This window comes from Myxocyprinus asiaticus, chromosome 20 (assembly GCF_019703515.2).
Source record: "Myxocyprinus asiaticus isolate MX2 ecotype Aquarium Trade chromosome 20, UBuf_Myxa_2, whole genome shotgun sequence".
NCBI classification, from domain to species: domain Eukaryota; kingdom Metazoa; phylum Chordata; class Actinopteri; order Cypriniformes; family Catostomidae; genus Myxocyprinus; species Myxocyprinus asiaticus.
In genome coordinates, this window is record NC_059363.1 from 20,848,061 (window position 1) to 20,868,635 (window position 20,575).

At 39.5% G+C, this 20,575-nt stretch overlaps 1 protein-coding gene across 1 annotated transcript in view; it reads left to right on the forward strand.

The window, feature by feature from the left end:
- LOC127410820 (parkin coregulated gene protein-like) overlaps positions 1-20,575 on the forward strand; it is a 252,640-nt gene that overhangs the window by 18,915 nt on the left and 213,150 nt on the right. The window contains exon 3 of the mRNA XM_051646018.1: positions 19,181-19,315. Within this exon, the coding sequence (XP_051501978.1) occupies positions 19,181-19,315 (135 nt within the window). The remainder of the gene's footprint in view (positions 1-19,180; positions 19,316-20,575) is intronic.

The following is a 20,575-nucleotide window of genomic DNA, read 5'->3' on the forward strand; positions in this document are numbered from 1 at the left end:
AAAGGAAATGGTTAGAGCACAACACAGATATAGCTGTTAGATAGCATCTGTGACCCATGATTGGAATTCGATACCGTAACTTCATGGACAGCAGGCTTAGGAATGTATGATTAGATGTGTTTGTCAATAGCAGTTAGCACAAGGCAGACAAAAGACAATCAATACATAACATATGCTAACCACTCTGGAGAAGACGACTTACAGCCATTTGGCAGGAAGGGAGAACATCAATATCACATTTTCTTCAAGAGGGAGAGTAAAAAATTTTAATAAGAAACTCTCCATTGAAAAAAAAAAAAAGATGGCAAAAAAGATTCCGGAGGACAACATTGCTTTTTCGAAAGCAGAACTATGAGTGAGCACTAACACAAGTATAATGAACAAAAGAGAATGCAGAGTAAAAAATGTTTTCATCTGAGCCTTTCACCTCATCCACATGAGGATTTATCAGACAGTGAATTTGTTTTCAGATGACAGATAGTACCCTTGGCTCTGTCTCAGGGTCATGGCCATAGGGCAGGGGTGTCCAAACTTTTTCGGTTGGGGGCCAAATGCAGAAAAAAATAAGGTGCTGCTGGCCGCATCGTTATAATAATAATAAAAAAAATGACTAGAAGCTACTAGATTGCCACCATGCATAATCTTTATATTGTACGCTTAATATTATGCAAGTTTTAATCATAATTTGTGCTCTGTGGTATGCTTGTGTAGGCCCTACATGTAAATAAAGGATAGGGTATTTCACTCACAAAGAACACTTATAATGGAACAGTGATGCGTCTTATACCAAATATTATATTCATTTATTTACATTTTTATCTTTTTGACATCCATTCAGTGGCACTGCAAAGAACATATAGATCTGCTACTGAGTGTTGGGTGTGACCCATCACAATTAAATTGTATCACTTTATGAAGTGATGCGAGGCAAATCCGGGACCTGGAATTATTTGGATCTGGGAAAGAAGAGATTTGCTGTCAAAATAAGAACCTTAGATTGTTTCAGGCTGTTTTGTTTCCCAGAACCATGTAAACATAGACATGTTAGGAATAAGAGCTGTTATCAGTTACCTTGCCTTTTTATTATAAGCAAGTAGCCACATGGCAGATACTTTTATACAAATTGAGTTAGGCCAGATGCATACTTGACATATTTGACACAAGTACACGTACGCAAACACCTGGCCAACGCATTAACAACACACGGTCCGCTTGAACAAGCTTAATGTGCATACTTGTGTTATTATGGCAGTAACAAACATCAGTACTCAAGGGGGCAATAGAGTTACCTTCAAAAGCCGGTGCCATTAATTGTTCTGGTAAATTGCTGTACCTGACTTTACCTTATTACTTAGCAATATTCCCTAAAAACTGTTGCTCCACTATGACAGTATTTGGCTTGAAAGAGAAAACTCGCCGTACAATCAGACAGTGCACATTTATATCCGCTAAAGCAACCTTGTGGCCACGTTGAGAATGCAACATGTTCTTGCGATATTGTGGTCTGATACATTTTGGAGTGACTGCAACCCCCCCCCCCCCCCCCCAATACACACACACACACACACACACCCACACATACTGTTTTTAACTTAAATCAATGAAAACTACCAGGAAACAATAAAAAGAACAAACTAATTATTTTGTGAACATCTGTCACTTCATATATTTTCTGTTAATGAATGTTTTAGATTTATAACCTTCCCCTTAATGTTCCGGTTTTATCTTTTATGCTTTGAACACATTAACTGTGCTGGCTTTCTCTTCTGAAGTGGAGTCTTTGTGTGTACTTCTGTTCTATTGCACACTCACTTAATTGTTTGGTCCCTTTTCCGCTGAAGAAGTGGGTGGATACCTTCAAAGCCTGAGTGTACTCCTGGTGGTGATATCTATAAGGGATTCCTATGTCTTCTCTCTCGCTCACTTTTCCTCTACAGATGCTAAATGTGCCAAAGTCATTTGAAGTTATACTGTAAACCCTAATAAGTTAGCAGAACTCAAAACTTTGACGCAATCAGTTATACATTTGTTTTAGTTAATAAAATCCCAAATTCAAGTTAAATATCAGATTTTAATTTTGTACTACACGTGCATGCTGATTACTATTTACTTTAAATATTGAGTTAGCTAACTTATAATTTTGATGGTACTTAACTTTAAATTTAACTCTGGCTGAACTTATAATTACCATGTAATCTCAGTTTAAATTCTTTAAGTAGAGGGAACCTAAATAGCTAGCTAGAACAGTGAATGCTAGCATGCTGAATGCATGCTAAGTGGTATCACTATGCTTTGATTAGCTTAGCAATTGCTTAATGAGTAAAGCAATATAGAATATTCTTAACTTGTACCTGTCCTCAAAACCTCCACACTTCACCATGACGGTAATCCCCATAACTACAACATAACAGAAACTTCTCTTCTAAAAACACAACAAAACATTAAACACTAACAAGTCTCCCCATTACATTTATCTTGCACAAAGACAGATTCTATAACACCCTGTCTACACCAGGCACATCCAATGACGCAGGGATGGATTATGACTTGCAAAGGTCCCGGGGCCAAATATCTCCAAGGGCCCCCCTCCCCTTTTTTACATAGCAACTGACCCAAAAGTTGTCAGGGGGTTTCGTTTTCATGCCCAAAAGTTGTTGGGGGGGGGGGGGAGGCGTAGTGTTTCGGTTTCATTGTGGATGGGTTTGTGAGCGGGAGGGAAATCGCCAAACTGGATCGCGCAACCTTAAATCCCGGGGCCCCCCCCCGGGCAGTCAAGGGCCCCTGGTCACTGGCTCGGTCGGTAATCCATCCCTGCAATGATGCAATGCGACACAATGGCTCAAAGATGTCTACACTGTACGCGTAGAAACGAATGTTCTAAAACCATTTATTTGTATTGTTGGCAGTAGTAGCGCCAGTGTGTGCCGCACAAAATGGAACGGGACACCCGTTCACTGTCAGCATGATGTAATTGACCTTTGCCAACCTGCTTCCCCAGGTAAGTTACCATTGCTTTTGCAAATTCACATTTTGCCAAGTTCAATGTAAGGGAGGCAGCAGCAAGCCGATCAAAAACAGCTCAAAATGTTGACAAGTGCTCAGTCCAGATGGAAGAATAAACCACCACATCATCTAAATAAATATTACAACACAGAACGTCACCGAGAACCATCAACATTAGCTGTTGAAATGTTGCTGGGGCGTTTCACAAACTGCACACCATCCTCATATATTGTAGGAAGCGATCGGGAGTTATGAATGCTGAAATGTTGCAGGCGCGGGATGTCAAGGGCACCTGCCAGTAGCCTTTTAAAAGATCTTGTTTGGTGATATACTGAGCAGCCCCAAGACTGTCAATGCAATTCTCATTGAGTAAGGTACAGACACTGCATTAACCTTTCGAAAATCAGAATCTAGCTGACCCATCCACTTTAGGAACTAACACACAATATGAACTTCATGGGTTCTGACTTGGTTTAGTGAAACCATTGTGTAACAGATATTCTACCTCTTTTTTCATGATTTCTTTCTTACTTACAGGACAGCGGTACACATTCTGTTTTATGGGTGTGGCTGTACCCACATCGATGTCAAGTTGGATTACGGTAGTATATATAGAAGGAATATCATTAAACAATTTAGGGTAGCTCTCTACCAAATCAATGACACCCTGTTTTTGGTCAACAGGCAGATAACTTGGACTGTAAAGAACCCAAGATCTCTGAATTTTTCAAACGACCACCATTCAACATCTATGTATGCATTTCCAAACCATCACAATCATCGGTGATTAGCATGTTTGAAACCAAAGATATCTGCTCCACCCCTGTCTCAGAAGGTTGAATAAGTTCAGAAAGTCTTCTTACATCATCAGTTTTAGCAGCACAGCATAGATACGGTTTAAGCAATATTTATGTCATTATATATGACATAAATTACTCTTCCGTTTTCGTTCCGGTGTATAAATGATATAATCAGTGTCGCTCAACTTGCTCTTTTACTACATATGGCCCCAAAAAGCATGCAGCAAGAGCAGCACCAGGTAAAGGAAGCAACACCAAAACCTTTTCTCCCTGCATAAAATTATGTACAATCACACACAAGTTTATTCTCAGCCTGTAACTCTAACTGCTTCATCCAGATTTTTGTATCCACAATGGATGCTGCAGTTCATCTTTCCACACTTGAACTCTGTCCTGAGCCTCTAACTAAAACCAAGCAAACCGCACTTTAAAATGCACATCTACCTGAGACGCTGGTGACATTTCTGTCGAGAGTGACAAAGGCTCAAACTTTGGCATAGAAAGAGGTGGTCCTACCTACAATCGACCACCAGCAAATGGAGTAACAGGCTCACCTACAGGAGACTGCAGTGAAGATTGCTCCACCTCATCTGTGACAGATGCCGATAACTCCACTGACTCTGCTGAAACACCATCAATTGCCACTAACACTCCTTTATTACTCAGACCAGCCAGCAAACAAGCCTTTAAATCTTTAAGTAATGCCTTAGAGATGGGTATCTCATAATGTTGAGCAACACTGAACAAATCATCCTTTCTACAATTGCCTATTAACCTCTTAAACCCTGAGCGACCCAGTACCAGGCCATCTAGGGGGTGCTGATCATGAGGGGGGAAAAAAAAAAAAAATATACATATATTTATATATATTATGGTATTACTCAACCACTCACTTGATCTGCACAAATTAGGTGTCGTTTTAAAGCCTACACTCTTATCTTTACAATGAATATAGCTGGTCTGATCAGTTCTAAAATACTGCTTTAAAATTGGCTGATAAATTAGAACTGTTCCATTAAAAATAAATCTGCAACAAATTTGCAATCACAACAAGCATATATTGTAACGTTGGTGTCTAGGAGTGGAAGAGAGGTGACACAGGATTAGAATCTTTAAATCCTTTAATTATAAATGCTGGAATGGAACAAACGATAGAGCTAACTTCACAAAATAACAAAACAAGGAAATGGTTTATCAATATAGCTATACACTTCATAAACTCAACACAACACTTCAAGGACTAATAACTGACTGAACAAAACTAGAGGGTATTTATACACAGAAAACTAATGAGGGAATGGAAGGCAGGTGAGGATGACGAAGAACAGATGGAAGTGATTAAGGCAGTGAATTCTGGGAAACGTAGTGCAGGGGAAAATTTCAAAATAAGAATCCTTGAAGAAAATGAGGCAGACAGACTGTAAGGCCAAATTACAGTGATTATTAGTGTGTGAAATCCACATTAATTTATATATATATATATATATATATATATATATATATATATATATATATATATATATAACAGCCTTTCAGTCACATTTTGGTTTATTGCTTCATGAAAAATACACATAGTACAGAAAATTACCACATACCACAATTTACAGCAGACAATCCTGAATCCAACAAGCCCTCACTCGACATCATATGTTGTGTAAACCCAGAGATATTACTCTAAGAGTGTCCTAAGAGCTACCCTGGTTAGCATTAATGGCGATCTCTATAGCAACGCTGTTCTCTGGAAGCATCCCACTGAAACACGACCCTTCTCATCATGTGTCAGATCGTTCTCATTGGATGTCAAGAGATTTTTATTTATTTATTTATTTTGTCAAGAGAGTGTCAGATTGCATATTTGGGCAATCCACGTGTCACGTGTTCAGTGTTAGGTCAATAATAAAACCAGAGCGCACATACGTAGACTGTGCACAGGTGGGCACTCAACGCACATTTTTGGAGTGATGGAATAAGTTATGGAAAAAGAAGCCCAAGTGCTCTGAAATTTATCATTTTGGACTAGTTTAAGTATTATATATATATGTATATATATATATATATATATATATATATATATATATATATATATTATATTATAATTTTTTCTTTTATTTTTGCATTTATAGTTTTCAGTTATTCTGTTTTAATGTTCAATAAAACACATTAATTACGGTTTAGAGAGATTTTTTTGGACACTTTGTTAAATAAAAGCCCACCTTGAGAAGCATGTTTCCATATGCGTTAACTTTGGATTGCTTTGTCCTATCAACAAATTTATTTTTTCCTGGTATAGTTGACATGTTGGAGTACAACACCAAAGTATATTTTTTGACCATTCATACTTCCTGTCTAAAAGGTATAATGTCAAACTGAATAATAACTAAAACGTTTACTTTGCATGTTTTGTCAGCAGTGTTGTAGCATAAGACTCTGAGAAGGACCAAATACAGTACATTCAGAAAGTATTTAGACCCCTTCATTTTTTTTTCACATTTTTGTTGTTGCAGCGCTATGCTAAAATGCTTTAAAACATTTTTTTAATTACATCAATCTACACTCCATACCTCATAATGACAAAGAAAAAACAGATTTTGATAACTTTGCAAATTAATTAAAAAGAAAAAACTGAAATATCACATTGACATAAGTATTCAGACCCTTTGCTATGACACATGAAATTTAGCTCAGGTGCATCCCATTTCTCTGGATCATCTTTGAGATGTTTCTACACTCTGGAGACCACCTGTGGAAAATTCAATTGACTGGACATGATTTGGAAAGGCACACACCTGTCCATATAAAGTCTCACAGCTGAAAATGCATATCAGAGCAAAAACCAAGCCATGAGATCAAAGGAACTGCCTGCAGAGCTCAGAGACAGGAGTGTGTCAAGGCACAGATCTGGGGAAGGCTACAAAATGTTTTTTTTTTTGGCTGCATTGAAGATTCCCAAGGGCACAGTGGACTTCATAATTCTTAAATGGAAGAAGTTTGGAACAACCAGGTCTCTTCCTAGAGCTGGCTGCCTGGTCAAACTGAGCAATTGGGAGAGAAGAGCCTTGGAAAGAGAGGTGACCAAGAACCTGATGGTCACTCTGGTTGAACTCCAGAGATCATGTGTGGAGATGGGCGAAACTTGCAGAAGGACAACCATCACTGTAACACTCCACCGATCTGGGCTTTATGGCAGAGGGGCCAGACAGAAGCCTCTCCTCTGTGCAAGACACACACACACACACACACACACACACACACACACACACACACAAAAGACTGTGAGAAACAAGATTCTCTGGTCTAATGAAACAAAGATTGAACTGTTTGGCCTCAATTCAAAGCGTCATGTCAGGAGGACACATAGCACCACTCATCACCTGCGCAATACCATCCCAATGGTGAAGCATGGTGGAGGTAGCCTCATGCTGTGGGGGTGTTTTTTAGTGGCAAGGACTTGTCAGGGTTGAAGGAAAGCTGAACGCAGCAAAATACAGAGATATCCTTAATGAAAACCTGGTCCAGAGCACTCAGGACCTCAGACTGGGCTGAAGGTTCACTTTCCAACGGGTGAATGACTTAGGGACAACTCTGTGAATGTCCTTGAATGGCCCAGCCAGAGCCCCAATTGGAACCCAATCGAACATCTCTGGAGAGACCTGTTAAATGGCTGTCCACCGACGGTCCCCATCTGACCTGACAGAGCTTTTGAGGATCTGCAGAGAAGAATGGCAGAAAATCCCCAAATCTAGGTATGCAAAGCTTGTCACATCATACCCCAAAATACTTGAGGCTGTAATTGCTGCCAAAGGTGCTTCAACTAATTACCGAGTACTTATGTCAATGCGATATCAGTTTTTTTTTCTTTAATACATTTGCAAAGCTATCAAAAATCAGTTTTTTTGCTTTCATTATGGAGTGTAGATTGATGTGAAAAATAAATATTTAAAGCATTTTAGCAAAAGGCTACAACATAAAATGTGAAAAACGAAGGGGTCTTAATACTTTCTGAATGCACTGTACATTTTCTTACATTTTGAAAAGTTTTCTAAAAATGTATACCTTGCAAATGACGTTCTTTGCTATTTATTTGGAGTTATAAGCACTACTTTTGGGTATGCTATTTTAGCAGAAATCCATCAAAATGCCTTTAGGGTGTAAGGGGTCTCAACACTTGATTTATAAACTCATTCAAAGTTGCCATAACCAATAACCACCAACCCCATGGTTGCAAAATGAGAAGAGATCTTTTTTTTTTTCCTCTCTACTAAAATACAAACTACTGCATATCTAACCTTACCAAAAACTAACTGAAACCTCTCGTCTTTGTAGGGTTACCAACTGAGGCAAACCTCCACCACAAGGTACCTCCAAAAACAATATTCTAAAATAAAGAAAAACAAATCAGTAACCCATAGAAAGGACTGGCTCTTGGCGCAGAGCAGCTGGATTACTCTACACGGAGTTCACTTAAAACATACCCATTTAATGCAATTGGCAGAATTCAATTCTCGATAAATAATTGATCAATCCCGGATGAGCCCCATTCATGTTATGAACCCCTATTAAATTAAGTGTTTATAAAAGGGGAAGGCAACAAAACAAGGATGTGCGCAACTTTGATACGGCGTCATTAACATTTAAGATGAATGTACAAATGACACAAAAGGAAAGAAAACACACACTAACGTAAGAAAATAAACCTAACAAGAAAATCTTTATCACTAAACCAAACAACTGAAATACCTGAGACTCCCAAACAAACATTGGTAGCAAACCAAAGGTAACTGAAAACTAAATGAGTTTCAAAGTAAAAAACATCAAATTAAGAATGTAACTGTAACTATATATATATATATATACACATACATAAATATATATATATATATATATATATATATAAACAGGCTTTGTTTGCTAGGCTGGTTGATGTTTCCTCTTCTCTCCCTCATGCTCTGCTTCATTGTCTTTTTATACTCAACACAATCAGTTGAGTCCTGATGAGCAGATGAGCTGCAGGTGTGCAAATGCGGACCTAAAGGAAACACTGGCACACTTGGAGAAGGAGAGAAAGCAAGCGAGAGGGAGAGAGAGAGAAACTTCAAAACGGAATTACGGACTGTAACATTGGTACAATCAACAGCAGTGGCTTAAGATTAATCACAAAGGCTGTGCTGCAACACTAGCAGATTCAGTGGTTTTGATGATTAGGCTTTTTCAGATGTTGGTCCTCGGCAATTAAGTGTTGTGATTTACTCAAGCAAAAAACACAGATCAGTAGTTCGATTAAATTAACGAAAGTGCATTTTGATAGCTGAATAAATTAATTTACATGTATATTAGCTATTTTTAAATAATGTGAAACAATTGCCCAAAGAAAAATAATCTTTTCTGCTAATGATTGATGATCAGAATGTGGTGACAAATGTGTAGCCTATTCAGACTTAACAAAGAGCTAAACATGTCAATTAGTAATTAAATCATTGTCCTGGTTTGATTTCTGATATGAATATATGAGTCTTGTTATACTCCGTTTTACCAAAATGACAAATGCAAATCTTCTTTGCATGTTTTGGGTTCTTCAAAGAATGTTTTAAATCCCACATCTACATTTGATGTGCTCTGATTCACAGCAGAGTTTTCGGGTGATGCTCCAATGAGTGTGTGGGTGTATTTTAGGGTAAGGAATGTGTCAGCTGTGGTGGAAGAGGCAAAGATTGTTTTTGTGGGAATATCAAGGAGGGATTTTAAACCTCTACGTGGACACATGCACAGTACCGCCACTCCCTATACTTATATTACGCAGTCTGCGTAGGGCACCAACTCCCTAGGGGGGCAGCAGAAACTCTACTGGCTGCCCTTACTCGCATGTTATATGTTATTCAAGAGCCCGGTAGCAGTTGCGGAACACAGACGATCGCCTTGCTCTCGCACTTTCACCTTGTGCTTACACCTTGCCTCTGCTGAAGGTATGACAAGACAAATGATAAAAGCTTATTGTAATGATGAACACAGGAATTATGAAGACTTACAACTCTAAATTTGCATTTGTCCTCAATGCACTGTAGAATGCAGTTTATGTCTGGATACTGGCAGCGTAGCATGGATATCTGCTTACCAACTGATAAGCACATTGTAATGTATCAACAATCTGAATCTGACTTCTGACCACCAGTCACAAAAATCACCTGAAGTCATCAGCTTATATCTGGCTGGACAGACACTTCCCAGTCCCTCTATTGATTGCGGAACATGTCTTATGTCATGCCCTGATGTGTGTGTGAGAGGGCTGATGATGGCTGATGGTTCTCAGTAGAGAGAGCACTGATGTGTCTGGAGATATGTATGGATTGTAGAGTCTTTACGGCTGGTTTGTGGTAATAGTCATGAAGGCTTAAACTGGTAGAGGTCAAAAAAAATTCAAATCTGTTGTAGGATAAGATTTTTTATTTTATTTCTATTTGCTGTGAAGGTCTGCTCATCAAAATTCAAGGTGTCTCTGGTTTTGTTTTTGGGAGATAAAGTTTACAAATAATGTGTGTTACTCTTTGGAGTGTTGTTAGGTTCATAATCTGCACAGTCTGAATAAATGCAAGTCTGATTACTGATCATGGCAGGAAACGTAAAGTGTGGCAAGACTGATCAATGTGTTTGATTCATTCAGCTGGCTCAGCAAAAAGTCTGCACCAGATGTGCGTGTCTGTAGGGCCGTTTCTAGACATTAAGAGGCCCTAGGCAAAATGTATGTGGTAGGCCCCCCTCCCCTCACAAAACATATTTCTGATTTGGAAACTAAAAGAATGTATTATGTTAGAGCAGTAATGTATACATCAGTTTTACCTCAGAGTAGGCTAGTTCACATAGTTAACTGATGTTTCAATAGGTGTGTTAGAATTTATGCAGGACTGCGCAGAATGATCGGTGCCTGACTAGAAGTAATGCATTTTGGTTAGAATTTTTGTGTGTGTGTGTGTGTAAAAAATGTTTTCGAATGTTTTTTATTATTATTATTTTTATTAATTACTGTGGCATGCAAGAAAGTGGTAGCTCATTCAAATAATAACGTTTTCAATCAGAATGGATTTTCTTGCCATTTTTGCAGCAATGCATCATGCTTGCTGTGAATCGTCTGTGGTTTTTCATTTGCATGCTGTCTGAAGCTTTTTGTTGTTTAACAAATACAGCAACTACATCATAAGGGAGTGCAAAATAATCAATCCCATATCCATAACACATTTTGAAATAATGACATATTTGAATTACTATTAATATTCAGGTTAAAATAAATTATAGCCATTTCTAAATCCCTAGCACACCAAAGAAAATACCTTTTTTTATTTATTTATTTTTTTTATTTCCTGCTTTGTAATAAACACTAATGCAATTAAATATATATATATATATATATATTTTAATCAAAGGTATTCAACATTCACTGAAAACCCTCTGTCGACGGCTAATATAAGAATAGTCTATTAGAGGAATACATTGCATGGTGTTTTTATAAGAAACATGCTGAATTCAGTCTTTATGAGTCAAAAGCTTACCACCTTTAAGCTTGTTCTTATAAGCAATCAGCTAAATACTGTGGCGGAACGACCCACCCTCCCTCTCGTCATCATCGCCCTGCCTCTGAGGGCCGTCCTTCAGCCAGGCTCACGACGGGATTGGGGCAGGAGAAAAGAATAGGTGCATAATTAATAAGCCACGTTTGGGCAGCGGGGGAATGAGGCACACATGATTTGTGTTTAACCTCACAAAGAGAGACTCACTGCTGCCAAATAAACGCAGAGCGCCTGTTCTCAGGTTGCTGGCTTCTATTCTCCATGTGTGCGCACACTGGCATTTTCGCAGGCCCAGGAGCAGAGCGGGGAGGATTTGGCCGAGTTCCATGCGTCTCTGGACCTGCTTTCCGGACCCCCGGCACGAATTAGATGCAACGCTGGGGAGGACAGAACGCATTGCGGCCGACGGGCTAGAGGCCGGGATGCCTTCCCCTCTCACTTGCCGCAGGCCTGGGAAAACAAGCTACCAAGGACGCCGCTGCCGCCCCACGTGCCATTGACTAAGGAGGAGAGTGCGTGTGGCCGTCAGACCCCGCTCACACATGGGCCATTCTATGGACACTTCTCCAGCCTTCACGGAGCCCCGTTTCACTGCGAGGATGCCAGATTCCCCTTTATTTTGATCACCATTCCCCCTGGACACTATTTATTCCCCCTTTTTAGACATTTTTATGTTTATTATTATTATTTACATGTTGTTTATTTGCTGATAATAGGTGTCATTTGTGGATTTTTCAAGCACTAGGAATAAAACTTATTGCCCATAGCCTTGGCTAATTTCCAAGTTCACATGTATGTTGGAGGGCCCCCGGCAATTTGGAGGCCCAAGGCAATTTGCCTAGTCTGCCTGTTGCTAGCGCCGGCCCTGTGTGTGTGTGTGTGTGTGTGTGTGTGTGTGTGTGTGTGTGTGTGTGTGTGACACAAAGAGATACTACAAATCATCATGAAATAAAAGTATCTTTATAGAATGCACAAGATCTCTCTTTGTGAGGTTAAACACATGTGAGGTTAAGATGTTGAAAATCTTAACACAATTAATGCAAACAAACAAACAAAAAAAAAAAAAAACAGTGAATGCAGATATCTAATCTGACAGGCACATCATGTACTGTATCTGAAGTGGCACTAAACCCATGCTAAAAAAAGAGATACAATAGGAAAGACCTAGAATAGAATTGTATAAAATAACCCACAGTATATCAAATGTTAGATAACAGACAAAGGAAGGAATTCATGATGGGGGCACTTTTTGCCTCACATTTAAAATATCTGGGGCATTTCTATGACTTTCAATGCCATTTTTGCCCAGAGCACTGGTTAGGTTCTGACTGTTTTGTACATACAGTGTGGTAAGCACATGGCTTATGTGGAGAAAATGCTCTCACTAAAGGAGCGGTCTAACTACACTTCACACTCCATTCACTCTCATTCAAACAACGCAAACAAACGCAGTTGACTGGAAATGCAAACTAATGCAAAGAGATTTTGCATTCAGCTGCAGACAAAAGTTCAGATTTTATGAACTCTGACCTGTGAATCCGTACAACGAGAGGACGCTTGACCAATAGAAGATCGAAACGTCACATGCTGACCTCTTGGCTTAATACAAAGAATATACAGGTGCATCTCAATAAATTAGAATGTCATGGAAAAGTTCATTTATTTCAGTAATTCAACTCAAATTGTGAAACTCGTGTATTAAATAAATTCAGTGCACACAGACTGAAGTAGTTTAAGTCTTTGGTTCTTTTAATTGTGATGATTTTGGCTCACCTTTAACAAAAACCCACCAATTCACTATCTCAAAAAATTAGAATACATCATAAGACCAATAAAAAAACATTTTTAGTGAATTGTTGGCCTTCTGGAAAGTATGTTCATTTACTGTATATGTACTCAATACTTGCTAGGGGCTCTTTTTGCTTTAATTACTGCCTCAGTTCGGCGTGGCATGGAGGTGATCAGTTTGTGGCACTGCTGAGGTGGTATGGAAGCCCAGGTTTCTTTGACAGTGGCCTTCAGCTCATCTGCATTTTTTGGTCTCTTGTTTCTCATTTTCCTCTTGACAATACCCCATAGATTCTCTATGGGCTTCAGGTCTGGTGAGTTTGCTGGCCAGTCAAGCACACCAACACCATGGTCATTTAACCAACTTTTGGTGCTTTTGGCAGTGTGGGCAGGTGCCAAATCCTGCTGGAAAATGAAATCAGCATCTTTAAAAAGCTGGTCAGCAGAAGGAAGCATGAAGTGCTCCAAAATTTCTTGGTAAACGGGTGCAGTGACTTTGGTTTTCAAAAAACACAATGGACCAACACCAGCAGATGACATTGCACCCCAAATCATCACAGACTGTGGAAACTTAACACTGGACTTCAAGCAACTTGGGCTATGAGCTTCTCCACCCTTCCTCCAGACTCTAGGACCTTGGTTTCCAAATGAAATTCAAAACTTGCTCTCATCTGAAAAGAGGACTTTGGACCACTGGGCAACAGTCCAGTTCTTCTTCTCCTTAGCCCAGGTAAGATGCCTCTGACGTTGTCTGTGGTTCAGGAGTGGCTTAACAAGAGGAATACGACAACTGTAGTGTCTGTGTGTGGTGACTCTTGATGCCTTGACCCCAGCCTCAGTCCATTCCTTGTGAAGTTCACCCAAATTCTTGAATCGATTTTGCTTGACAATCATAAGGCTGCGGTTCTCTTGGTTGGTTGTGCATCTTTTTCTTCCACATTTTTTCCTTCCACTCAACTTTCTGTTAACATGCTTGGATACAGCACTCTGTGAACAGCCAGCTTCTTTGGCAATGACTATTTGTGGCTTACCCTCCTTGTGAAGTGTGTCAGTGATTGTCTTCTGGACAACTGTCAGATCAGCAGTCTTCCCCATGATTGTGTAGCCTAGTGAACCAAACTGAGAGACCATTTTGAAGGCTCAGGAAACCTTTGCAGGTGTTTTGAGTTGATTAGCTGATTGGCATGTCACCATATTCTAATTTTTTGAGATAGTGAATTGGTGGGTTTTTGTTAAATGTGAGCCAAACTCATCACAATTAAAAGAACCAAAGACTTAAACTACTTCAGTCTGTGAGCATTGAATTTATTTAATACACGAGTTTCACAATTTGAGTTGAATTACTGAAATAAATGAACTTTTCCACGACATTCTAATTTATTGAGATGCACCTGTATATGTCAAAGCTGTGTGTTTTATTGTGGCAGGAAAATAGTTAGACAATATATTTTAATATTTTTAATATATATATATATATATATTTTTTTTGTTGTTATTTGCGCTGTATTATTTACTTACACCAGAAGCCCTCCCGTGTGACATCATATCGTGGTCCATTGCGTTGTCCGAAAAAACTTGCGTGCTCAAACCTGTGCAAATTTGTGACCACCCCTTAGGTATTATTATGTATTCTTTGTATTGAGCCAAGAGGTCAGACTCGGCATGTGACATTTTGATCTTTTATTGGTGATGTGCCCTCTCATCATACAGATACACCAAGCTTGAACATTTGGCCATAGCTGGACACAAAATTTTATTGCATGAGCTTGCGTTTCTCTCTCATTCAGATTCATTTGAATGGGAGTGAATGGAGCGCAAAGTATAGTGTGACGACTGCCCCTTAAGGCCTTGTTCACAAATGTACAGATATTTCTGAAATCGCAAAATCTCTGTTTCACCTGTCCACACGCATCAAGGAAAACGGCATTTTGAAAAGTCTTCCCTTTGGAATGCGTTTTCAAAAACATGCAGAAGGGAAGCCAAAATGCAAAGGAAAACTATGTCCAACGGGGCTGATCTTGGTTTGGTGGCATGGAAGGGTATTTGTTCAAATGAAAACTATTAAAGGAGGTACTTATATGATTGTAAGATTATGGGTATTTCACCATTCCTGTACTTGAGCTTTTGTTTTTATTATAAACAACAACAACAACAATTCAGAGCTAAGGAAATTAGATTAGATTAGAAGATGCTCTACTGTGCACTATGTTGCCTTGCCGAACTAAGCTAAAATCAAAATGCATTTATTTTGGTTTCGTAAAAGAGGAGAGCTGCACTCTAAATACTGTCCTTTCAGTGTTGTGTGACCGCTTTCAACCTTTTTTCCTCTGTGTTATTTGAATACATTGAATAATTGAATACATGTTGTTTGTTTCATCCCTGGTTCTCTTTGTTCTCCGCATTGAGCGCTTATGTGACGTACGTTGGTGTTTTTGCCTGTGTGTTGTCATTTTTCATCAAAATCAGAAGTGACTCAGTTGCACTCTGTCTCCTCACAGGGGCAACATACTGACTAGTATTCAGCAGGCTACCAAGCAGAGGAGAGAGTTAAATTAAGCTGTAAACACTACTTCTGAATCCAGCTCCCTTGATGGCAACAAATTCCTTTTCTCTTATTTGTATATTTTCTATTCTCCTTAGAAAGGGAAAGAGAGGGAGAGGAAGAGAAAGATAAATTTGTCTAAATGGAGCTCCTAATAAATCGGTCAGGTTTATTCGACACAAATATAGATTATATCTTGAACATTATCATATTTGTATGTACATTTTAACATGTCACATAGGAAAGTCAAAATTAAAAATCATATCAGAAAACCATAGACAGTGGTGTTATTTCAGGGTTGTATCACCATAACAGAGGACTGTTGTTTTGTGAGATTTAAAATCTCGCACTTGCAATGAAAATGTTATATAATGTCCTTCTGTCTCTTGTAAATGGGATCATTGTGTAGCAGAGAAAATGACAAAATTTTGCAAGTCTTTATTCTGGCGTGGTGATGGGGGTGTGGTCGTGTGTCTGTTTGCGGGAGAGAGGGAGTGGTGTTGCTCGTCAAGCTGGTTGACATGATTTCCAACAGCTGTTTCTCATTACAGTGATAGTGGAGAGAGCCCTTAAAACAGCTGAACACACCAGAGAAGAGTTAGAGTGAATGACACGAGTGTGCAGCGACTGGCTACTCTTATTTGAGTGTTCTAATGTTTTAGTGTTGTGAAGCTGAGATTTCAAGTAGTTTATGCTGACTGAGAGTTTTGTTACACTGAACTGTTTGTGAGAAGAATGCACTCAGAGTGTGGAAGGCAGAAAAATAAAAGCCTACCTGAAGTGTGTCACAGCTCCCTCTTTTCCATACCTCAACCTGAAGGAGTGTTACATCTGGTTTTATGGACATTACTTCCATATCAAGCAGCTTGTGAATATTTGTATCTATTTACTTATACTGTATATAGATAAATAGATAGATCGAGCCTCCGAGTTCAACACTGTTGGGGAAAAGGGGAGTTCATTTGAGCCATTATATCCTTGAATTTGATTGTTTGGCTCTGGGTGACGTTTCCTGGGGAGGTTCTCTTTAGGTTGTGTGTGTGTTTTGGTGGGTGGATGGGTGAGTATATGAGTGTGAGTGTGGAGGTGAATGCTCCATGAATAAAGGGAGGTAATTTAGTTGCCCACAGCGGTTGTGTGCAGTCTGACCTTATCAGACTGCCTCTGTCTTTTCTGCTAAACCTGGTGATTCACCAGCCATACACACGTAGAGGAACACACATACACACACACAAACATACATTATCAGAAATTGAATGATATTGTCAGGGGAATGTGTCCTGTGAGAGAGGCAGAGTGAGGGAGAGAGTAGTGGAAATGTTAATGCAGGTTTCACCTGCCTAAGCAGAGAGCCGCAGTCCTTGACCAAACATCCATCAGAGGCTCTCAGAAGCAGTTTAGGAACCCAGAGAGAGAGAGAGACACACACACAGAGTGAGAAGAGAGATGTGGCCTCAGCTTGGGTGGGTGATTGATCACCCCAATGGAATTACACCATCTCCAATGCGAAGTCAGCCTGAGGATTAATGAGCTCCTCTTTCTCTCTGAGGCAGAGCTGTTTCCAGTGATTGAAACACAGCTATCACAGAAAGAGATGGCTGAGGACTCACAATCACTCCCTTGCTGAGGTGTGTGTGTGGGGGTGTTTGTGTGTGTGTGTGTTTTCTGGGGTCAACTGCAGATAGAATAGACTGTGCGGTCATCATCTTCCTTCACTCACTGGAAGTGCTCACCTGAATGTCATTGTGTGAAGCTAATTTATTTCATGGCTGTCCATCACCGACTGAATGTCATATCTGATAACTTTCCTCTGGCCTCTAAATAAATTATTTTAACATGTAAACTGAAATGTGTCTTTAGTATCTCAACCCGATTTAAGGGTTTCCCCACCTCCAAAATCCCAATTGAACCCCTGGTTAGCACTATGTAAACCAGTTGTTCTCAAAGTGTGGGGCGTGGAAGACTGCCCCTTTCTCAAATCCATTCACTTTCACACATTAAAAAAAACTGTGACAGTACATGCAAGAACCAATGTGTGCAATTTCTTTTCCTCTGCCTTTTCTCCTTAAGCCTTGTTTCAACTTTTGCCTGGCACTGCAACATGTCCTCTGAACAGTCTGAGGCATTTATACTTGATGTGTTTGTGTGGCAACAGGTGCACTCACTGTGCTGCATGTAAACTGGTTGAATAGGATACTTAACACTTACATTTCAGCCTGTTCCTCACACAACACTATCACATGGAAATATAGCGCATGGGTGATATGGACGACTTTTATGGTTATACGGTGTTATGTGCTTTCGGAATTTGACAGTCACAATCACAATCCTCTCATCCCTCACTCTTGTGTTTCACTGATGAAAAAGCCGTATTATTCTATTTTTGGATGTTTTACAAGTATAGGCATTTTTAAAATGCTTTATGTATTTATGTAACACAGAAAGTATACAGACAATAGGAACAATGTAGTCCTAGTGACAAAGTTCATTCAGATACTTTTTTTTTCAAAGAAGAGTTTAACTTTTAATTATTTTGCAAAAACTGAAAGAAAACATTTCAATGTATTTTTTAAATATAATTGTATTAAAGCGTTTTCCAAAAAAAAAAAACAAAAACAAACAAAAAAAAAAAACGTGTAACTATTTTTTTAGACCACGTTTGATGAGATTATGGGATAGGGAGGCACAAAAGTTTTTCTTATTTTAAAGGGGGACGTGACCAAAAATATAGAGAACCACTGATGTAAACCATCATGAGTTGGGCGTATTAGGAGCAACTTCTTTATTCTGTATACACAAACAAAATGATCCCTCAGCATATTCACTCCCACAAATAAATGTGGTGTCACTCCTAAGCTTTTTCTGCCTGTGGCGACAGTCTTTCAGAAGCTATGCACTGTGTCAATACTGTTTATATTAATGTGCCTAGAGCATGTTTCATAGATGAGCTAATTTGCATAGTTGCCTTACCCATTAGCTTTATGCATTGATCTAAATTTGAACAACCATGGCAATTAAGTTTAACAAAAACAACATCAGTGTTTGAGTCACTGAATGATTTCTTTAGCTGAAGTCAGAGTGAAACGTCAAGGCCTGCAGCAGAGCCCCTGGCTGCCACATTCTCACTACAGGGGCCTTCATTAGTTTATGTGTATACAGGAATAAACAAGTCTCATTTCATTTGCATTAGCATGTCATCGGCTAGTGAGACATTCTCTGTGTCATGTGTTATGGTGAATGTGTCAATTCACATATAGTGCATACTTCTTGCAATCTGGTACATTGGATTATATGAGGCAGAGATTGTGAATAATGGATGATTTATAGTGTGTCACTATAAAACAGATAGATGCCTTCTCTGACACCAGACAGAGGAGATTTACATAGGGATGAAAGAGCATTAAAACCATTTCATTTCCTGGGATGTGTTTGGACTGCCATTCCCTTCTGGTGATATTTGACAGGCTTTTTCTTTTTACTCTCTCTTGTAGGTGGTGGGCCCTCCAGCTGCAGGAGCATTTAGAGAGAGGCCAGCTAAACCCACAGACTTCCGGAAGTTCTACAAGCATGGAGACTTTCCAATCACCCTGGAACATGATTCTAAAGGCAACCGCATTGCTTGGAAGGTATTTAAAAACTTCTACTGTCCTGCTAGTAGATGCCATGATGATAATGATGCAGCTGGACTGTTTTCTGGTTCCAGTTTTCATAAGAAGCAACATTAAAACTACCAAAATGAGTAATCAAGACAGAGAAAAACAACTATTTTAACACCCTGCCTACACCTGTCACGAGCTATGCCGCGTCGCGCCACAACAGCTTGAGACTGTCTTCACCGCATGGACACGTCAAAATGAATGTTCTTAACAATTTATTTTGTCTTGTTGGCAGGAGTAGCGCCAGCACATATAGCGCAAAATGGGCATTTATATAACCAACGACATGACTTGCGCATCCAGAATAGACAGCATCATTGATTATAATGGGTGTGATTTGCTTTTGTTGCATCGCGTTGAGCCACTCCGCTCGTGTCTGGTGTAGGCAGGGTGTAAGTGTTAGTTGGTGTAAAAATGAATTCAGGCTCAACTTGTGCAGTTGTTAGCTGTCATAACAACTCAAAATAGTTAATGATAACAAGGTAATTAACCTCAGACCATAGCTTCATGTCATCTACCTACACCTTAAACACTGATGGGTGAGGCACTGTCAAAAGACAGTCATCGTGACTGTAAGTAACTACACTATGATGTCACATGCCTTTTTTTGGCAAATTATACAAATATAATACCCTAAACATCTAAATATCCTTTATGATCTGAAAACTGGAAACTGAAAACAGGCTTCTGGTGTGAATCTTCCACATTCAAGAAAAAGGTGGATATCTTATAGGGCTCACTAAACCTCTGCTGTCCTTACAGAGCATACAGGGTTTGAAATTAACACCCACCAACCACCAACTGGGGGGAAAAATCGGCAGTGGCGGGTAACTCCGTCACTCTTACCAGCCACTTTGGCGGGTGGCCTTTTCAAGGTTTTTTCTGCATTGAAAATATGAATGTCAGGCGACTTGGAGCCGCTGGCGAAGCAAATTTAATGGTATTCATTTATGCCTCTCATAACTTACACGTGCATCTGTGCGGAGCGAATGAAGTGTGCTTTCGCATGAACCGCTGCAGCGCACATTATGTTGGCTGTCCACTAGTGCGTGGTGAGCGAAGTGAGACAAGCGTTTTTAATTCATTCCAATGGGAGCCGAGCGCCTCCCTCGCGAGGTGGATTCTCAGTGGAATGAATTGAAAACAGTGGATACACACATCAGTGGACACACACGTAAGTGGACACGGACGATCAGCGTGCTAAAGAGAGAAACTTTTTTAATTCAGTCG